Genomic DNA, 21,235 nt, shown 5'->3' with positions numbered 1-21,235 from the left:
GTGTGCACCGCGCTATGTGCACGTAGCGCACGCCGTTTGATGACGCAGGATTTTAGCGCACATCGCAGGATTTACACATGCATGGACTTCCATGCATCGATATGTGCGGATTTTGCACGCTTGCGCTACGATTTTCGCGCTTGCGCTGCGATTCGCACGCTTTCGCACACTTGCGCGGCACACATTAATTCCATGAATCGGCCTCTTAAAATCCTGAGTCTGGGTGTTTTACATTGTTTTTAGAATGACATAATTATTCATTTGTCTTCAAGTGGTGGATGTATATTGTGAAAATTCACAGGAGACAGGGGTAGATTGTGTTTCATTGCTTTTCCACACCTACACAGGCTCAATATTGTCACCTGATACGCATTTGCTTTTGTGTTCGCTTTTTGCGCACTTTAGTCACCTCCAGAGCTTGGACGAGGAGGGATCAGGGTGGTGGTTGCAAAGGCCCACAGCATTCAGCAGAAGTGGCAGACGACAGCAAAGGAAATGGCAAGTGTGTGAGTTCCAACTTCACCTCGTATAGGAAACCAAACGTTTAATAAACGACTTTCAGTGAATGGTACAAGCCCTGGGGCTATCCTCTAGTCACTGGAGAAGCCTTATACCAAAGGCTGCCTAGCAGGAGCAGTAGCAGAGGCAGCTTTTGGGGGGAAGGGGTGGCTAATACATCGCCAGCAGGAGGCTGGTGGGCGCACTGGGCTCCAGCGGGGAGTTATGGAGGGCGTCAGCCCTCCTACCCCTTCCTTGTCTGGGAAGTGTGTATAGGCCAAAACTAAAAAAAATGTTCACACCCTGCCATGTCTTGGCCTCTCCACCTCTATCACACTGAGCCCGATATGGGGGTATGATGTATGACTCACTAAATCGCATTGTCTCCGTGTAGCTCTGGTTTCTACACAGGATGATGGCCAGGCAAGGAATTTGTGTACATATATTATTAACTATTACAAGTATGTTTTGATGAAATTGTCTTTTTTAATTTGGTGATGTGTGTTATATATGTCAAATGTATTGTGCCATTTGTTGCATACTGCAGAACACAGTTTATGTATATTGTTTATGTATACTGTTAAATTAATATTTTGTTTTTCGTTGAGAACATATCTGATAAATACTGTTTATGCATGTTTTGCTTTTGATTCCTTATCTGGTGGAAATGAAATACCCCAAATTGATGTAGGACTTATCAGTCTACAAATAAAAGTTTATAATTTGAAAATACCTGTTTATTTTATGTCCGATTAATTTGATTGGATCTATGTCCACTATAGCCACACTTTTCATTTAATGTGTGGTTTACAAAATCAGATCTATAAATGGTTCATTTGGGGACTACCCTTCTCTGTTAAGACCTTCCTTGGCTCCGCCACTGGACACGAAGGGCCAGAGTATCTAGCATTTGCACCAGTGCTAAAAATGATTGAAATTCTTAGAGAATGCGGAATAAAGCAAACATTTTTTGCTACGATCCGTGTTATCTGAGAATGTATGCCTCGCGTAAAAATGAATCAAACATTTTTAATTTGTGCTACGTTTGCTGCATAACATAAAAAATAAATATGTTTCTTACGTTTCTTTGCATGTTAGGCTGCAAGCACTGTAACTACAGGAGACTGCATTGTTTTTCTCTAGGGCAAACAGTGTTACGTAATCAGGACTGAGGCTACACGTGCCTGCTCCATTCAGTATTCTCCAAACATCGGAATCGGTGCTAAATTAATTTTCTCTATTTCCTCGCTCGAGGACCAGGCTTTCATAATGTGTCCCCATGTGTCCAGTCACACAGGCTTCATTTAATAAAAAATATGCATTTGGGAAGTTGTAGCAGCAGCAGCAGCGCCACCCTCCTACCGCCCCTGGTCACGCTGGAGCCTTTTTCAATGGGCGCTGATGCAAAAGCATCAGCGCCCTATTGCTATTAAATGTGCCTCGCTCCCAACAGCGGGCGCATTTAATTTCAATAGGGGGCCTGCCGCGCCTTCTACCACCACGCCAGCTCGGCGGAGACCTTGAAAGACTCCCCCGAGCCGGCATTGCGGGGGACTAACGGCACCCACCCCGGGCGGACGCCCAGGCGGCCCTGGTCACGTCACTGTAGAAATGAGACTAAAGTAGCAGATACCAATGGCTTGTGAAAGGAGGGAGCCTTCTCTCCTCAGTGATAGCAGGCCACATAGGGACGCCTCGTGCATAAAACCAATGATGGCCACTAATCGCGGCTCCACCTGGACAGCCAAATGCCATTCCAGGGGCTGGATGCCTTCTAAAGCAGCCAGCATTGTGGAGCCAGTGAATGTAATGTTTGCCAGCAGCAGGGGGCACAAGGAAGAATATTTTCATAATCAGTCGCACATGTACCAACCACAGATTAATTACGACGTTCTGCCTTCTCTTTTCTTGCATTTGTTTTCTAATTAGCAATACGAGCTCTCATATTTCATTTTCCTTTGTACAGCCAATTTCAATGTATAAATGTATTGAATTAACTCTACCTCTGGCCTGAAAAACACATCACCTCAAGGCGCTTCCAGCCTGGGTCTGTATCGAGGGTTTAAAGTGAGATACAGCATTGCATGATGTATAGTACACATGTATAATTGACTATTTTGTTAATGTCAAGGCACAGAAAAAAAACTGTTTAGTTTAATTATGGCAAAAAAGGGCTTTGTGTTTTGAGTGGTGCCTTAAACTAAACCAGTCATCAAAGCCGATTTGTTCAAACCACTATTGTGTTTACCACTGAAGAGCAATACCCGCAAGAGAAGCCTTCCCTGATGATAAGGCCACAAGGAGGCAATGCCTGGTGCACAGGCCTAGTCATTTACAACATATTTCGATAAAGTGAATGCCTGGTCTTAATCATTTCTTCACTTTTTTCCTAGATGCGCTATTGGTGCTCACCTTTCATTTACGAAAACCTGGCAGCGGGTGATATGGAATTGCTTTTAAAAAAAGCTTGAAGCGAAAAGAGAGCGATAGATGGGCAATTTAGGGAAGGCACTTGGTAGCTCTGCTGTTCCTTAGGCTTTATACGCATTTGTTACGAAGCGCATTGATGTGTACGCCTGGCAGAAGTGTACCAGGATTTGCGCAAGCTTTTTCGCGACCCGACGTTCAGAGTTCGAATACATGAATACGTTTATATTTGCTGTGGTATGGGCGTGCGATTGCTTCACTGTGCACCACCCATCAACACACCCCCATTTACACGTGTTATTCCTCATTCGGCATGTTCCGCTCCCTATTTTGGTCGCTGCGTAGGCCCAGCCCATACTCTTCTTGGAGTCTCGCGCAAGGCATTCCTCCACTCGTAGAGACGTGCCGAGCCACTGCAAACTCCAGACAAGTCTTGAAAAATTGCTGCGCATTCCATTCCATGAATCGACAAATGCGGATTGCCGCGCAAGTACCCTATTTTCCGCGCAAATAATTCCATGAAAATGGCCCTATGTTGCTATCTTCTGAGATGCCAGTGGTTATTACTTTAGGGACAGTTATGCGTTCAAGTGCCACTCTATTGGGGAGATCTGGACACTTAGAATGCTCTCCCTATTCTCACCCATATTAAATATGTCAGTATTGCTCCTCATATTCACAACGGGGAGACATATGTATATGCAATATATTCACACTGCCTCCATCATTGCATTACTGTTTCCGAATTCACAAACTCAAAGCATTAAGCTTAAAAATAACACATTCCCTGGATTAACAAATACTGTGTTTTAATGTCATTCATTTTAAAAATAGAGACAATGTCTGTCAAATATACAAATCAGAAGAAGAAAAAAGAAAATACTATATTCCAAAATGTGCATCATATTACATCAGCGTAATCAGCATATCATTCATCCGCGACACCTCCACATGTGCATGGCTCCATGTCACTTTCCCAAAACACTTTCACTGGGGAAAGACATCAGAAAAATAGATCAATTCCATGCAGTGAAAAGGAAGCAATTTGAGGATGTTTTAGTTTTATTATCGAAAATAAGGGCTTTGTGTTTTGAACGGTGCCTTAAACTAAACCAGCCATCAAAGCAGATCCGTTCAAACCACTATTTTGTTTACCACTGAAGAGCAATACCCCCAAGAGAAGCCTTCCATGATGATAAGGTCACAAGTAGGAAATGCCTGGTGCACAGGCCCAGTCATTTAAAACATATTTGGATAAAGTGAATGCCTGGTCTTAATCATTCTTCACTTTTTTCCTAAATGCGATATTGGTGCTAACATTTAATTTACGAAAACCTGACAGCAGGTGATATGGAATTGCTTTAAAAAAAAAAAAGCTTGAAGTGAAAAGAGAGCGCTAGATGGGCAATTTAGGGAAGGCACTTGGTAGCTCTGCTGTTCTTTAATCGGTTATGGTCCATACTCCCTAGTTATTTATTCTACATCTAAATGTGAGTCTCATGTTCACAATGCGATCCTCAAATTATTGTTCATAAAGTTTATTTTAACAAAAAATCTCACCTTTCTAGAGAAATCCTAGGATTGTCTAGAACAGGTCTGCAACCTGCGCTCTCCAGATGCTCTGAACTACCAATCCCATGATCTCTTACCATTGACTATGCTGGCTGGGGCTGATAGGGATTGTAGTCCCAAAGATCTGGCAAACCAAAGGTTGCACAGGGTGATATTCAATAACCTCCCATTTTCGAAGTAGTGTATAAAGAGCTCTGTATTTGTTCACTCTCCTTACATAGCACATTGGTTTCCAAAAAAAAGGCCCAAATAAGGACATCTCTAGTCAGACTGCTCGGGTTTGGGAGGATGATTTTGAGATGGAGACAGGAGCGGCACAGCCCATTTATGTGTATACAACTAAGATGCACACATCCATGGCGCACATACATGTTGACGTTGGTGGTGTGCAGGTGAAAAGAGCATTCTTCATTTTCAGTGCACAGGAAGACCCAGCGATAGCTCAAAATAGATTTCTTAAACATGCTTGACATGGTAACGGGAGGTTTCATTGTGGTAGATTTGCTCACAGCCAAATTCATCACATTTTACGGCCGTATTGCGCCGCAAATTTATGTGGTGGGGTGAGTAAGGGTCATAAATAAGATGGGGGACAAGGGAGGGTTGCGTGGGGGGTCTCCCCTCTTATATTTATGCAGCAAAATGGTTCACAAGAAAATAAAAATGGATGGATTTGGCCACAAGCAAATCTACACGACGAAATCACATGGAAACATTGACATTCCTCACAAATCATTACTGTAAGAAAAACGAATTCTGTGATTGGCTCTGTGTGGTTCCACCTGACAAAGAAACATACAATCAAAAATGAAGTATACTTTTATGATAGAACATTAATTGGTACTCTTGGAAAACTGATGACAACAAGGACAGATTAGTTCCATGTAATAATGTCCCCACAAAAATGTCTCCTGACAAAAAAGTCCCTGTTTTTTGTGGAGACATTACATTGAACATGCGATGGAAACCCCTGATTTGTTCTTTTTTTTTACACGGGGTGCAGGGGACATCCCCGCAACCCGTCCCCATACATAATGTCACCATATATAACATCGTCAATGGCTTTTCCCGGCGACATTATGTATGGGGACATCATTACCTGATAGCGACAGATCTTAATGCGAGCTAAAGAGATGCGATTTGGTCCTGTCCAGACTCACTGAAAACCCTAAGCAGGCCTTACAGCGGGGCAACAATTCAAGACTCATGCGTGTGTGTGTTAACGCTGTGCACATTAGTGGGGGACAGTAACAGCAACTCTGTGGAAGCCGAGTCACATATATAAGAGGTGCAGGTTGAATGTATAGGTTATGCCAACATGTGGTCATGAATTATGGCTGCATATGCTACTCACAAACATGCAGAAATGATACAATAAGAATTCAAAGGCAAATGTGCATGTCTGTCGACTCTGGATATGTGATCCTATGTGCGTGTGCTTTGAGCGATGCTTGCATGGGCAGCATTACAAGAAGTAATGTTGAAGTATTAACTTTGATTTCAGTTTTTCTTGTCTAAAAATGTGCTTCAGTTTCTGCTGTCTTCCTCCCAACAGGCTGACAAAATCACGCCACGTGGTACACTTTCTCTCATTTCAGTGGCCGAACCAAGCGCATCCCGATAGACAGTGGGATACGATGCGCAGGGTGGCAGATTTGAGGCGCTTTCTCCACTGTCCTTGATCTAAGCGCATCCCAATAGACAGTGGGATACGATGCGCACAGTGGCAGATTTGAGGCGCTTTCTCCACTGTCCTTGATCTACCCGGTCACGGACCAGGCGCGGGGAAAGTGCTCTGAAAAGGACACCTGGACTCATTGATCTCCCCCAAATGGAAATGGTCCGCCTTGACCTGAGTCTTTCTTTTCTTTTTATACACTTCACGTACAGAGCTGAGGTGATCATTTCATTGCAGTGCAAATCAGTGGCGTCGCCAGGAATCAAATTTAGGAGGGGCACAGAGGGAGCCAAAGACAAAAGTAGGGGGGCACAGACAAAAGTAGGGGGAGAACATGGTCACTGCTCGTCTTAGGTAGGGGGGGCACAGGGTTTCGCAGGGGGGGCCCCGGCCCCCCCGCCCCCTATAATGACGCCACTCGTGCAAATGTGTTTGCAGTGACTATCATATTGTCCATTTCCGCCTCCCCTTTTCTCCCATCAAACAGCATTGAACTGCAAAGCAACGTAAACTACTTTTAGGAGGTTGTCCAATCGTGGTCAGCAAATCAGAGCAGCGGCTCATCGGCGGGCACACTGCTTTTGTACCAGAACAATGACCAGGTACCATTCTCTGTTATGCCAGCAAGGAAAACACTGACAACTATCCCACCATTTCAACAGTTATCAGAAGTGAAGGAACATGTATACAGCCGCTGTACAAAATGCCAAAATAAAAAGTGACACTGTACATTCTTGGGCAACATATACATGAGCCTGACCCCATGACAGCAGTGGAACTGCTCCTTCCAAAGGCTGAGGAATAAATACTCGGGCGGATCCTGGGGAACACCTGTGCAAACACGTGTGTGCCGCATGCAGGCTGCAGGTTTGCGCCTCAGCTGTTCATCCTTCTGATGGTGATGCCATGAGTAACATTGTGCTAGATACTAGCAGCACCTCAATGCTGCAGATCTGTGTCAGTGTTAACAGGTGCGTGGGGGGACTTCCCACATGCCTGGGGTGGGGCTCACACTGTTTTTACCAATGGCATGTATATTTGCTCAGCGACTGCAAGTTTATGACAAGGGGGGACCCTGGGGGAACGCGAAGCGTTTCCCCCCGGGGAGTTTTTTGGCGCTGCACACGGCCAGCGAGTGGCCGTGGGGGTGCAGAGCGCCCCTACGGGGGTATTTAAGGGCTCAGGGAAGGTTCGGGAGGCAGGCGACGGTTAGGACTTGGCAATTGTCCTGGTAGCCTGCTCCCGAGCCTTCCCTGTGTAGCTGGGCCTAGGAGTGTGCGGGGTAGGGCAGGTGAGGTGGGGGATTGTTAGGATAGTGGTAGTATAGTGGGCGGTCAGGTAGCTTTGTTAGTTAAAAAAAAAAAATAATAATAATAATAATAATAGTAGGAATAGCAGAGTTATATCCAGTTTGGGAAGGGTTATTTTGGGGGTGCCGTAAATAAGACACCCCCCGCTACTTACCGTAGCCCCGGTTCCGCGTCGTGGTAGAGGGGTTTTTGTCGGATCGAGGGCGCGGGTTGCCGTGGGCGTGCAGGGGAAGTTTGTTCAAGAGCATCCGTGCTCCGTTCGCTCGCCGGCGGGGGGCGCGGTGTGGTGAAGCATCGGGCTGCCACGAACGGCATCCGCACGGGAGCGGGTGGGGGACAACGCATTTTCTGTTATACGGGATTCGAGGTCCCGTGTTGTGTCATCGGGGAGAGGGGAACGGTGAGTGCGGTGTCCGTCGAGGGACAGAGGGGGCAGAGCGCTCCCATTTAAAGGGGCCTCATCCATTTGTGGGCCTGAGGTGCGGTGGTGCTCATTAGCCGCCAGGGGGCAGTGTGACAGGGAAGAAAATAGTCCCTGATATTGGTTAGGTTGATTTTTGGTGGGATTTTTTCTTTAGCTGGTGGCACTTAGTTGCCTGGGCAGGGGCTACAAGGGATAGGGCAGTATTTTGGAGGTATTTAGTGGGGCAAAAATTTAAAAAAAAAAAAAAAAAAAAAAATTTTAGTTAAAAGTTATCAGTTTCAATTTTTGAAGATTTCCACGGGTAGTTTCGGCTCGGGGGCTTAGGTTTGCTAGGTCATTTTTCAGGGGGTATATATATATATAATTGTGGTGCACAACCAATTTATTAGTAGTCCACGATGGTGGGCCAGGGAGCCAACAGGAAGGGGTTGGTTGATGCCAAGGCTCTTAGGGAGGCGTTGGAAATTATTAGTATGGCGTCCAGGGCCCAGTTAGAGGGGGCGGTGGGGGAGGTCACTAGGGAGGGGGAGATAAGGGAGGGTAGGCCGCAGCGTAGAGCAGCGGCAGATGGGGCCCTCGCGGCAGTGGTGGCTTGCACCCCATCGGCGGGAAAAGGGGAGGTTTGGGAATCTAGGGGTAGGAGGTTGAGGAGGGAGATAGATAGGAGGGCGGCGGGGGGAGAAATGATATCGGGTGGACAGCCATGGAGGGAGGGAGCGTGTCAGGGGGCTGGGGAAGATGGGAATTTGCAGATGGAGGGGGCGCAAGGGAATCAGAGTGGAGTTGGTGATGGGATGCAGAGGGGGGTAATGGGGAAGAGGGGGTAAATACCTGCAGAAGAGTGCAGGTGGGAGAAGGGGGGAGAGGTCACCGTCATTGGAGGAAGTGGGAGTGGGGTGCGGAACGGCCCCCTCGGGTAATAGGAGTGAGGGCGGAGGGCGCTGCGCAGCTCCCGCTGGCCAGGTGGAGGTTGAGGGTTTCAGTACGGCCCCTCCTCGGTCAATGCAAGGAGAGCCTAGAGGGCGCTGCACAGCCCATAGCAATGAGGATTCCAGGGTGGAGGTCGGAACGCCTCGCCCGAGAGAAGAGGACCAGGCAGGGGTTTCCACAACCCCGCCGAGAAGACGTCAAAGGAGTGGCGGGGCGGACGCCCCGGGCTCGCAGGAAGATCATCAACTGAACTCGGGCATGAGCTCGCATCCGCAACGGTATTTAAGGGGTGATGAAGTTGGATGGGAGGAATATGTGGGGCAATGGGAATTGGAAGATTACAGGGCGGAAAGGGAAAGGGGGGAGGAGAGAAGAAGTTCAAGGTGGAATAGGGAAAGGGAAGTGCAGGGTGGTCGGGGTGAAAGGGGTCAAGGGAATTATTGGCTGGGTGATTGCGCTGACATGTTTTGTCCCTGCAGCAGGAGCCCTCTAAGAATGGAGAGGAGGAGCACCGGTGTGGATGCCAGGCCGCAGGTGGCAGGCGTGGAAAGAGGTGAGCGGGAAAGGGAATGGTCATCTGCATGGCAGAGAGGGGTTACGAATAGGTGGTTGGGGGATGACCGGGGTGGTTTTCAAGGTGTGAGGAAGGAGGTTGGGGTGCAGGCCATTGGAGCCGAAGGGGTTGAGAAGAACATTTGCTCAGTGGAGGTCCAAACGGACAAAGTGGTGGAGCCATTGGGGCTCGAGGTGCAGGTGGGTAAAGATAAAGAGGTGGAAGTAAAAGGAAAGGAGAAGAAATTGCCATACATGGGGATAACAAAACCATTGGGGGCACATTTGATGGCGGCGACCAGGGAGAAGATACATGCAGGTGAATTTGTGGATGTCTTCAAATTGCTACATAGGGAGGTGAGAGCGAAAGAGGGGTCTAAGGAGGAAGAGAGGGAACTGGCTTCACGCCCGAGGGTCCCGGTGACCATTGAGAATTGGACGTCGGCGTTTATCATTTATGCCAGTGTGTATTGCGAAAAATTCCCGGAGCGTTGCGTGGCCCTGCTTAAATATATGGACGTAATAAGGAAGGCTTTTACGAGCTTTGGGGGCTTTGCATGGGTAAGGTATGATGAGGAATTTAGAGCGAGAATGGCAGAGGACAATCAGGCGGTCTGGGGGGAGATTGATATGGATCTTTGGCTGCAATGGATGGCCCCAACGAGGCCTGCCCCGACATTACATATGGCGAGTGGGCTGCCAGTGCCTTTCCGGCCCTTTCTTGGTCGCCCCACCCATGAGGGGGCGGGGGGAGGAGGCAGGGGCCAGTCCTCAGCAGCGTGCTGGGGGTACAATAAGGATAGCTGCGCAAGAACCATGTGCAGGTTCAAGCACGAGTGTAGTAAGTGCGGGGGAAAACACCCTCTCACGCAGTGTTTCCAACAAGGAGACGGGGGAGGGGGAGAGGTGCAGGAAAAGGGGTTGGGGGGAAAAGCTTTTACTCCAATTAAAGTGGGGGTGTTGGAAAAATGGTTGCAATTTTATCTGGATAGGGAGGGGGCTAAGATTTTGAGTGAGGGGTTCGGGCAGGGGTTCAGATTAGGTTACCAGGGTCCAAGGGTACGGCGGTGGGCGGAAAATGTGAAGTCGGCGAGAGAAAATGCGGAGGTGGTAAGGCAAAAATTGAGCAAGGAAATAGCGGCTGGAAGGATAGTGGGTCCATTTGATGACGTACCGGGTGATTTAGTGATATCTCCACTGGGGGTGGTGCCCAAGAAAGCCCGGGGGAGTTCAGACTGATTCATCATTTGTCATGGCCGAAGGGTATGTCAGTTAATGATTTTATTGCCCCGGAAGAATGTGGGGTTGTGTATGCGAGTGTAGACCAGGCAGTTGAGCTAATAAGGAAGGAAGGGCGAGGGGCCTTCATGGCCAAGTGCGATATCAAGGCGGCGTTTAGATTATTGCCAGTGCACCCAGAGGATTTTTGGTTGTTAGGTTTGCAGTTTGAGGATCGTATTTACATAGACAAAGCATTGCCTATGGGGTGCGCAATTTCCTGTGCGTTGTTTGAACGATTTAGCTCTTTTCTACAGTGGGTCTTCTCATTCAGCTCAGGGTGGGAGAGTGTGTTGCACTATTTGGATGACTTTCTGTTCATTAGCGGGGCAAAAAGGGAGGAGGATTGCAAAGGAATGCTAAAGTTGTTTCAAGACTTGATGGAGGAGCTGGGGGTACCATTAGCCAAAGACAAAACGGAGGGGCCGGCAGTGGTGTTAACATTTCTGGGAATTGAGTTGGATTCAGTGGCCATGACCTCACGCTTGCCGCACGACAAGGTGAGCAAATTGGTGGTACTGCTGGAAAAAGCGGTGGGGGCCAAGAAAATGATGTTGGTGGAGATGCAGAGGTTGGTTGGGCATCTGTATTTTGCATGTAAGGTGGTGGCCCCGGGGAGGACGTTTTGCAGGAACATGGCAAGGGCCATGGCGGGAGCGAAGTGCCCACATCACCGGATAAGAGTATCGGGGGCAGTGAGGGAGGATTGCAGGATTTGGTTGCGCTTTTTGGAGAGTTTCAATGGAACGTCAATGTGGTTGCAGGGAGACCCAGTGACATGGGAAGTTCAGATTCTCTCGGATGCAGCGAGGGCCGGTGGTTTTGGAGTGTTTTGGGGGGGAAAATGGTGTGCCGAAAAGTGGCCAGAGAGATGGTTGAAGGAAGGGAGGAGCATAGCATTTTTTGAATTTTTTCCATTACTAGTAGCATTGGAGTTGTGGGGGAAGGAGTTGCGAAATAAGAAGGTGAATTTCAATGTAGACAACGAATGCGTGGTCCATGTGGTGAACAGGCAGTCAGCGAGGGATCAGAGGGTGGCAAGGTTGATGAGAGAATTTGTCCTGCGTTGCATGGAATGGAATGTGGTGTTTAAGGCAACACATGTGCCAGGGAAGGATAATGGCATCGCTGATGCATTATCTCGTTTTCAATGGCAGAGATTCCGTGGATTGGCTCCAGAGGCAGATCAGGAGGGGCAGCAGATTCCGGAGGAGCTGTGGAAGATAGGAAGCTGAGAGCGCTTGCACTGGTGGAGGGTTCATTGGCCGCGGCATCTAAGAAGTCATACAGGAGGGCCTGGGAGGATTTTATTAGAGGAGGAGCTTGTAGTTGGAGGGGTAGATGGGATGCGGAAGAACGGAGGAGGGACAATGTTATTAATTTCCTGCTGAGGTGCATGGACAGGGGCTGGTCAAGGGCAACGATAACAGGAAAGCTAGCGGGGATTTCCTTTTACGAAAATGGTTTTGGGGTTTTCAACCAAGTGGGGGGGAGATGGCGAGTAGGATGTTGGAAGGATGGGCAAGGGAGAGTAAGAGGGATAAGGATAAGAGGAGGCCGATATCGGCTGAATTGCTGCAGAGGTTGATTGAGGTTTTGGGGGGAGTTTGCTGGTCGGTATGGGAAGGGGAACTGTTTGCGGCTTGTTTTACATGGTTATTTTTTGGGGCCTTCAGGGTTTCTGAGTTAGTCGGGGGACAAGGGGGGTTAGGGGGGCTGCAGTGGGAAGATGTGCAAATTACAGAGGAAGGTTTAGACATCAAGATTAAAAGGTCCAAGACGGATCAGAAGGGAAGGGGCTCCTGGGTCCTGCTGGGTCGAGGGAGCGAGGCTCTATGCCCAGTTCAGACGGGTAAGGTATGGAAGGAGCACTGTGGGGTTAACTCAGGTTTGGTTTTCCAGCATTTGGATGGATCGCCGGTTACAGCAGCACAGGTGCTGGGGGTATTGCGTAAGGCGTTGGGCAGGGTAGGAGAAAAAGGGGAGGAGTTTGGGATTCATTCTTTTCGGATGGGCGCAGCATCTGAGGGTAGCAGACTGGGTTTTTCGGAAGAAAAGGTGAAAAGCTTGGGGCGTTGGAGGTCGGGAAAATACAAGGGTTACGTTAGGGATTTTGGGAAAGGGGATTGTTGAAGAAAGATGGTGGAGGACCTGGTGGGCAAGTTGTGTTGTTTTGTAATAAGTTGACTTGTCAGTAATTTGTTGTAATTTCTGTTTCAGATGCTGCGCAAAGGAAGGGGGAGTTGGCGCAAGTTTGGATTGTTGGACATTCAATTGTGAAGTGGGCTGGCAAAGAGGCGGAGAAAAGGGTGTTTGGAAGGCAATTGGGGTGCAGTTATAAGGAGGTGGTGGTCAGGTGGCACGGTTTGGGGGGCCTGCGGTGGGATCAGCTGCTGCCCATATTGGCAGGAATGAAGGAACGCTATGGAGTTCCTCGGGTGGTGATGCTGCATGCTGGGGAGAATGACCTGGTTAGGGATACGGGGGTGGCTCTGCTGAGAAAAATGAAGAGGGACTTAGGGTGGATTAGGGATATGTGGCCTCAAGCGGTGGTGGTGTGAACTAAGTTGTTGCCGAGAAGAGTGTGGAGGGGAGCAAGAAATGAGGGAGCAATAGAGCGGGCCAGGAAGGGGATAAACAGGGAAATGGAGAAATTTTGTGCGTCAGTGGCGGTGAGGGTCATGGACCATAAAGAAATAACATATGAGGGGTTTCTTATCTTTAGAGAGGATGGGGTACACCTGTCCATGTATGGGAATAGTCACTACCTGGCGGACTTGGGTTCTTGGCTGGGAGACTGGGTGAAAAGTTTGAGGTAGAAAACGGGGGTGGGGGTTGGGGCAGAAAGAACTCCTCGGGGGAGGGTTTTTCTGGTGCCGGGGGCATGGCCCCTTTTGATGTGGGGGGAGGGAAGCACAATGGGGGAATGACACGGGAAAGGAGGGGGTGGCGCTGTTTGCACAAGCAGGTCACCCCGGGGGATCAGGTATTGAGCCTGGAGGGGCATGGCCCCTGGGGAGAAAGCGGGACGCCTGGAAAAGGGGCAAGGATACGGTAGGATCCAAGGGATCATTAGGGAGGAAATTGGTTATTTAATTATTTAATTGTTGGGGGGAAAATGGAAAAATGTTTAAGTTATTTAATTGATTTTTCAAATAGCTATTTAGCTTGTTAGGCCATGGAGCCAGTTAAGCGTTTTGATTGTAAGCTTTGGCCTGTCACATTAAAGCAGCCTTTTCCACTTTTAAATGAGTCTGGGTTTTTGTGCAGTAAGCCAAAAGGGGGCCCCGGGGGGAACGCAAAGCGTTTCCCCCCGGGGAGTTTTTTGGCGCTGCACACGGCCAGCGAGTGGCCGTGGGGGTGCAGAGCGCCCCTCCGGGGGTATTTAAGGGCTCAGGGAAGGTTCGGGAGGCAGGCGACGGTTAGGACTTGACGATTGTACCGCCCTCCCACCCCTTCATTTTGTTTAGGGTGTCAGTTATGGAATAGGGGGGGGCGTTTTTCAGGGGATTGTGCGGGGGGGTTTATGGTTTTGGAGGTCTGTTAGGAGGGTAGGGATGGTAGTTTTGTGTGACAGGTCAGGGCATCGTGAAAGGTGTGTGTAATATTGTTGCTGATGTGGCAGGTCAGGCTGGCTGCAGGTCACAGGAAGGGGGAGTTTGGTGTAGAGGGGAGTTTAACGGGGTTGAAGTGGGTCGGGGCGCCGGGGGCATAGCCCCTTTTGATGTGGGGGGAGGGAAGCACAATGGGGGAATGACACGGGAAAGGAGGGGGTGGCGCTGTTTGCACAAGCAGGTCACCCCAGGGGATCAGGTATTGAGCCTGGAAGGGGCATGGCCCCTGGGGAGAAAGCGGGACGCCTGGAAAAGGGGCAAGGATACGGTAGGATCCAAGGGATCATTAGGGAGGAAATTGGTTATTTAATTATTTAATTGTTGGGGGGAAAATGGAAAAATGTTTAAGTTATTTAATTGATTGTTCAAATAGCTATTTAGCCTGTCACATTAAAGCGACCTTTTCCGCTTTTAAATGAGTCTGGGTTTTTGTGCAGTAAGCCAAAACGGCTTTATTTGAAAATAGAAATACAACCGCGCCACCAGAAGGCATGCTGTGGCGAAGTGATGAGCCGCTACCAGTACTGCTTCAGGAAATGATGGCGTCATCAGGAGCGAGGCGCCGCGGGCTAGTAGCTTGTGGAATGTTTTCTTTATCCTTTATATGGGGTTCTGTATAGACCCACATGCTGCTGAGACGGCCTTACAGAACTGCAAGTAGGTTTTCATGAATGTTTAAGCGGGCAGCTATTTCTCTTTGAGGCAGATGCTTTAAAGAGAAATGTGAGGGCCTGTTTCAGATCCACTGAGAAACACGCCTGTGATGTCATCACGCAGGGATACTGATCTCTGTTAGGGAATGGGGTGTCATTTAATTAGTGGCACTTAAGAATATTTCTAACGCTTCCACAAAAAATTGCATTCAATGCACGTGCAGAAAACGAGTTCCCAAATGTATTGATATGCCTGGAAAAACGCCAGGCTCACCTTTAAGGCCCAATTTTCTATTCAATTGGTAGGTGTGCGTGGAGCGGTAGTGGTTTAGGGGTGGCTATTGTGCAAGGAGACAGGATGCTCTCACAGCAGGGAGGGTGCCAACTGGGTAGGCGGATGCCTGTACGCCCCCTTTCCACGCACATAGCTGTGTTGCAGCAGACACACTTTATGTGTCAGACCTTCTGTGTGACTTGCAAAGTGACATCACGTGACACAAGGCCTTCCCCGGCTGTTCACCACCACCTCCCAAAGGATCACATGTAAAGGACCTTCCATTATTAATAAGGATATCTGTTCCCAGGACAGGATTATGTGCCAACCCCTCCAGGCATCGTGGTGTTTGCTCGACACTCGCCTCCTCGCTAATTTAATTGTTACATTTAATTGAATTCAATACATTTTTAAAGCGCTGGGGGGCTCGAAGGCGTAAGGGCGCTGATCCAGTACAGGGTACGAACATAAAAACCTCAGACAGACAGGCCTATACCTAAGTAGACAGCAAAAGTCATATATGGACCGTGGAACCCCAAAGAGAAGCCCAGCGTCCAATGAGAAGGTGTGTCTTCAGATTACTCTTGGGGGCTTGGAGGGATCCCCTAGTTCTCACATCTGGAGGCAGGCATTCCATGCTCCAGGTGCTACCGTACAGAATGCACATCTCCCCATTGTGAGCAAAGAGCATGGCGGCCTCACTGCATCTTCATTCCCTCAGCGCTTGCGGTCTGCGAGGCGTGCAGGGTCATTGCCTGAAAGACATGCGTCTAATACCCCGACAGCCCAAGCCTACTCCAGGCTGGCCAGCATTTGCCATGCAGAAACTCATTTTCTCTCAACACTTAAATAATTATATAATGCCATGTAATGTAATAGGCATTAGTACTACCCCCCTAGTGGTCTCCCCCAGCACCAAGGCTTGTCCAAGTGACTACATGCCCTACATTTACCAGAAGATACCTTTAGGAAGGACAGGAACACGCTTCCATCAAGATACATCTGGCAACGTTCTGGAATAAATATAACACTTGCTAATGAGTTTATTTTTTGGGGGGATGGCTATATTATGCAAATCAGGCACTGACAATTATAGACTGTCGGCTCCATGTGTTGGCCGGACTTGAATAGAAAGTTCGGCTCTGTCTAATAATAATAATAATTTAGCGTTTATACAGTGCGGCGAATCCTCAGGCAACTGAGCGCTGCTTATTATTACCCACGGTGTGTGGTGCTCATTTATCGACCTCAGAAGGATGAAAGGCTGAGTTCGGCTCTGCAGGGATTCGAACCTGCGTCCAGGCTCTGCTCGGATGTCAAAGCGAGCGCTCTACTCGTTGTGCTATCTGACCGGCGATCTGTTGTCTAGCCATGCACTTTCTATCCCCTCCAGGAATAATACTATAATGTGCTAAAACTATGGCGTTTTGCATTGCTAGAGAGCTGATGCTCGTCTGCTGCTATGGAAAATGTAAATCAAACATGGTTTAGTCACACTCTGTTTAGGAGGATTCTTACGTCATGGTAGAGCATGCCATGAGCACATGTTTAACACCAGGATGGCATTCTGATTCCAGACATGACTGAACTGCCTACAGGGAGTAAACCTGAAACATACAACTGTTGAACACACTTTTCTGTGCAATGTTTGGGAGGTTCCTTTTGGTTTAAATAGTGGTAGGGGAGGAGTTACCCAGCCCAGACAACCAAACTGGGAGATGCCACCTGTTGACGGCTTCCCTTTTCATAAGCGTAGGGTATCATTTGCCAAAGAAGCATGAAATGTGACGGTAAGGAGAGCCAATCACTTCAGGCGAAGACTGAAGGCACTAAGAAGAGAACCATAAACCTAATGCACCTGGACACAACAAGCCCGTGCAATCAGGCCAGCCTCCGGGATATGTGCTCTTTCATATCTCCCACTAAGAACCACCCTCCTCTGGATAACCAGCCAAAGTCCACCCTGGAGCCTAGGTCGCTGACAGACGTCAATGCAATGACACATGTGTCCAGAGCCTGCCCAATGATCCTTACTCAAGAACTCCCTCTGACTTTGCAGGACAGCTCCTGTCTAGTTTAGTTTTCACCGTCTCCTCAGCCTTTCCCTACCAATTCCGATCAGAGAAGTCTGGAGATGGAGGACTGGTGAACCCACACCCCTTTCTTAAAGCAGCAGGATCGGAATGTGCCAATGTCAGACACATTGAAAAGGAAATAGCATGGAAGCAAAGTGGTGAATCTCCTGCCGCTTTGTTTTTTTTGCAAAATCTTCAGACCGAAGATCCTTCCCTAAGCCTTCACAGAGTGAACAAAGCAGACTAGGCCTTGCGGCGATGCATGCAATGCCATGCTTTACACAGCCCAATCTCTTCCTCTTAAGTCGGTTCTTTTATACACCACTGCACGCGTGGTAAAAGGTGCAGTAAAAGAAAGTTGCCTACGTGTGTGCACACAAGAATCCCGGTGACACCCATGACCACGCTCCAGAAAACACAAGCACTTGTGGTAAAATATGTACGGTTCAGAGTTGGCTACTAGTTGACTACTAGGGTTAGTTATCCTTTAGCCGGCAATGGAACTGGCCTGAGACAGGATTGGCGTGTCATTGGATCCAGTCGCTCCGGCTCATATTGGAAGACATTCGGCCAGGGAACATTGGAACATCAGCTCAAGAGCCAAGAGTAGGAAAAAAGAACCGCTTTAGTGTTAGACATGTCTTGAAAAGCCGGTAAGAGGTTAAATGCACGCTGCACATCACAGCTTCAAATCCTGGCGGGCCTCATTCAGCTTCTCATTCTTATGAGGGCAAAGGAAATAGTGCCGTTGAGTAAGGCAATGGTTATGCTTATGATTTAAGTGCCAGGAAAGAGGGAATTCCAACACTGGTGGGTGCTATATAATTGAAAAGCATTATTATCATGTTAAGGTGTTTTTGAGCCACAAAATAACATTTGCGTCCTGCTTCCCCGCATCGCCACGGGCATGGTGTCCTTAGGCTTATTATATTTCCTAAATAGATTGAGGTTCCATTATAGAAATGTTGGTCCCTGGAATAGGTATCCTAGTGGTCAGTGGAAGAAAAAGGCTACAAAATATAGGTATTTTAAAAACTGGGATTGCTTTGAAGGAATGAAGATCCCCCATTAGCTATTCTAGGAATTACTCATTGAATAAGGTGCTGAGGCAATCTGAGGAGTGGGTCCGGGCCCAGTATAGCCACTGGCATAGCATGGGATCTCACAGCACTTCAGCTCCCAAATACCACAATAGTTTATTCTAAATGGACCAAGAGGCTTCCCAGGGTCTCACCAAGAGGGCCCAGATTCTGCATTCCTTACTGCCGGTGATGCTCGAGAGAAAACATTCTGGGGAGACGGGCCAGCCGGTAAAGAACCAGATCCTGTACTTCCCCGGATGTAGCTGCCACTTCTAGTCTTTCACATACTCATATCCGTATCAGATAAATAAGGTTCATTCATATGAACCACTTTTAGAGCAAAGCGGCACATAGGCAGCAGGTTAAAACCAAAATTCTTATTTCCCCAAATTGCTGACACCCCATTGAATAGCATATTGTTCTTTGGTTAATTGCCTGTTTGCAGGAGTCCAGGAATGCCAGGGCAGTTTTGCCGCTGTCAACTAGACTATAATAGGAGTATGACAGATCATTTTCGCAGCACACACTGAAATCGAATTGTAGCTCGACACTTAAAAAATAAGCATGATTATCAACCAAACAAGCATTGCTCAATATCAATGTTATTGAGCAAGATAGGATAAATGTCTGAATTGGTTTTGCCAGCATTCACACTGGTGATCTGCAAGCTTAACTCAGCTACACTATCTACCAGCAGAAAGAAAGGCCTGGCTCTCTCAAATCTTCCTTGTGCCATTATGCCTACCCATCTAGTCTTGCAGTACAAGAGTCTCCATGGGTAGCTTAGTTGGGGAGAGGAGAAGAAGCCCAAATGGATGGAGGCGCTGATTGGTTTCTGATCCCCAAAGTCTGAGCGAATGGACTTCCGCGGTTGGACATAGACTAACATGTTCGGGGACACTGTAAATTGCATGAAAAAGGTGAAGACACATGCACATGACATCAAGTATAAAATGGCCCCCACCCCCAACCCCACCTTTGGCCACTGGGTTGCTGCACAGTGTTGCGACAGTGCCGATCGTTCAAAAATCAATAACACCATTGACTTGTGCTTACTCCATTGAAAACCCAGTGGATGGTCCCAGTCCAGCAGTCACAGAAACAAAGAGCAAAACCACAACACAAGTGAAGCGGGAAACTATGCACCGGACACGAGAGGGATGCAGGAAAATAACGCTCTCTGGTTGCCAGTGCATAACAAGGCCCTCATTTCAGATTGGAGTTCATTCTTTCCATCGTACGTGCACCAAAGTGTAAAAGGATAACCTAACTTGTCAATAATGGCTTTTCAGGAAGTTAGGCACAATCAAATGAAGCCTTCATCCAAGTTCCACGTAGTTAACAACCTCTAAAACAGATCACATGTGTTAGTGTTTCTGAGAACTCTTTAAAAAAAAACATTTTGAGGGACTCCTGCAAATCTGAAACAGATACCCCATAATTACTCATCACAGTCTCCCTGCGCTTTTACACCTGATGTTTCCACGTGTGCAAATACCAGGAAATGGCCCTGCTGGTAGTAAAAAGGAACCCCAGAGCCTATGCACCAGAATGTCAGCAGCCAAGCATGAGAACAAACAGCGACCAACACGCAAGAGGCAATGCCCCTTCCAAGACAGAAAGAAGGCCCCTTTGCAACCCAACTTCCTATGGCCGCCATTTAAACAGCAAGCACTTTGGAGAGAAATGTTCAGCAGGAGAAGGCGTGAATCGTTAGGGCTGTGAAGACGACATCTCTGCCTTACGACTTTGAGTCTCGTACCATAAATAACATCATTCTCCATAATCATGAGGATCACCACACGGAGATCAAACCCTCAGCCAACAGCAAGCAGCGTACATGCACTCCGCGCAGGAGTAATACTTCATGGTCAGTGCAGGAGACCGCGATAGCCTATTCAGAGCTTCCTGAGGAAGCCCATGTGATGTGGTACCTGTAGGTTCACGATTCTGGAAGGCCTGTCAAGTTCGTGTTGTCTCTCGCAAGTGTGCAATCTTATATTCGACAGTCCACTTTCAAGAATGTGTGAGTTTGGTCATCCTGGCTTGTTTTACAGTGCTCTGTTACTCTGAGCAAGCATTCTTGCAAGAGGGACCAAACCCTGCAGGTTCCCAAAGTCAAACCCGATGCACAATCAGAGCCGATCAGTTGCTCACATGCCCGGCCTCGTTGATCTGCTGTAGGCAAGATAGTGGTCCAGGTGCTGCCTATCTCTCTCTCCGCTACGTTCCACCGGCTTGGTGGTCAGTGCCGTTGGTGAATTTGCAGGAGTGCTGGTTACTCAGTCTCTCCTGTAGCAGCTGAAGTTCCTCCGACAAGCTGGTGATGGTGGGGGAGTAAGAATTCACCTAACAAGAGCAAAAGGGGAGAAATAAGTCTTAAAAAGAAACAGCCATAAAGCATTGTTTTGAAAAATATATACATATATACAATTAAATCCCGATCCCAGCCCACGACAGAGTGCAGAAGAAATCGTGAGTTTTTAGGGAAAACCAACGAACATTGTTGTCTTTAATGGAGCAAACTGATTATCCACCATTTCCTTTCCTGCGCAATGAAAAGAAATGTCAATAAAAAGTGGATTCCTACATCACAGAGTGCAGTTTAATATAAAAATAATATTGGCGTAAAGAAGAGCATTTTAATAAAAAATGAAAAAATACATTGAAATAATTGGGATTAAGAAATCATTTTGAGGTAAAAAAAAATTAAATCTGATGGCACGCCAGGAGCAGAACCAGACCAAAATTAGCATTGCTCGCACGGAAGCTCGCCCACATGTATGAACATCGTTTTACCTACTCATGACAGCATTGAAGTGCAAGATGGGCGCAATGGATCATGTATGTTGTAATATTTATGAATAC

At 47.9% G+C, this 21,235-nt stretch overlaps 1 protein-coding gene across 1 annotated transcript in view; it reads right to left on the bottom strand.

The window, feature by feature from the left end:
- Positions 1 to 3,717: 3,717 nt before the first annotated feature.
- Positions 3,718 to 21,235, bottom strand: part of MTMR11 (myotubularin related protein 11) — a 367,609-nt gene continuing 350,091 nt past the window's right edge. The window contains exon 17 of the mRNA XM_069652402.1: positions 3,718 to 20,716. Coding sequence (XP_069508503.1) covers positions 20,591 to 20,716 — 126 coding nt within the window. The 3' untranslated portion in view covers positions 3,718 to 20,590. The remainder of the gene's footprint in view (positions 20,717 to 21,235) is intronic.

The sequence above is a fragment of the Ambystoma mexicanum genome, chromosome 1p (assembly GCF_040938575.1).
Source record: "Ambystoma mexicanum isolate Mex_15411 chromosome 1p, UKY_AmexF1_1, whole genome shotgun sequence".
Lineage (NCBI taxonomy): Eukaryota > Metazoa > Chordata > Amphibia > Caudata > Ambystomatidae > Ambystoma > Ambystoma mexicanum.
Note: the sequence above shows the minus strand (reverse complement) of the source record. Positions and strands in the feature narration are given on the sequence as shown.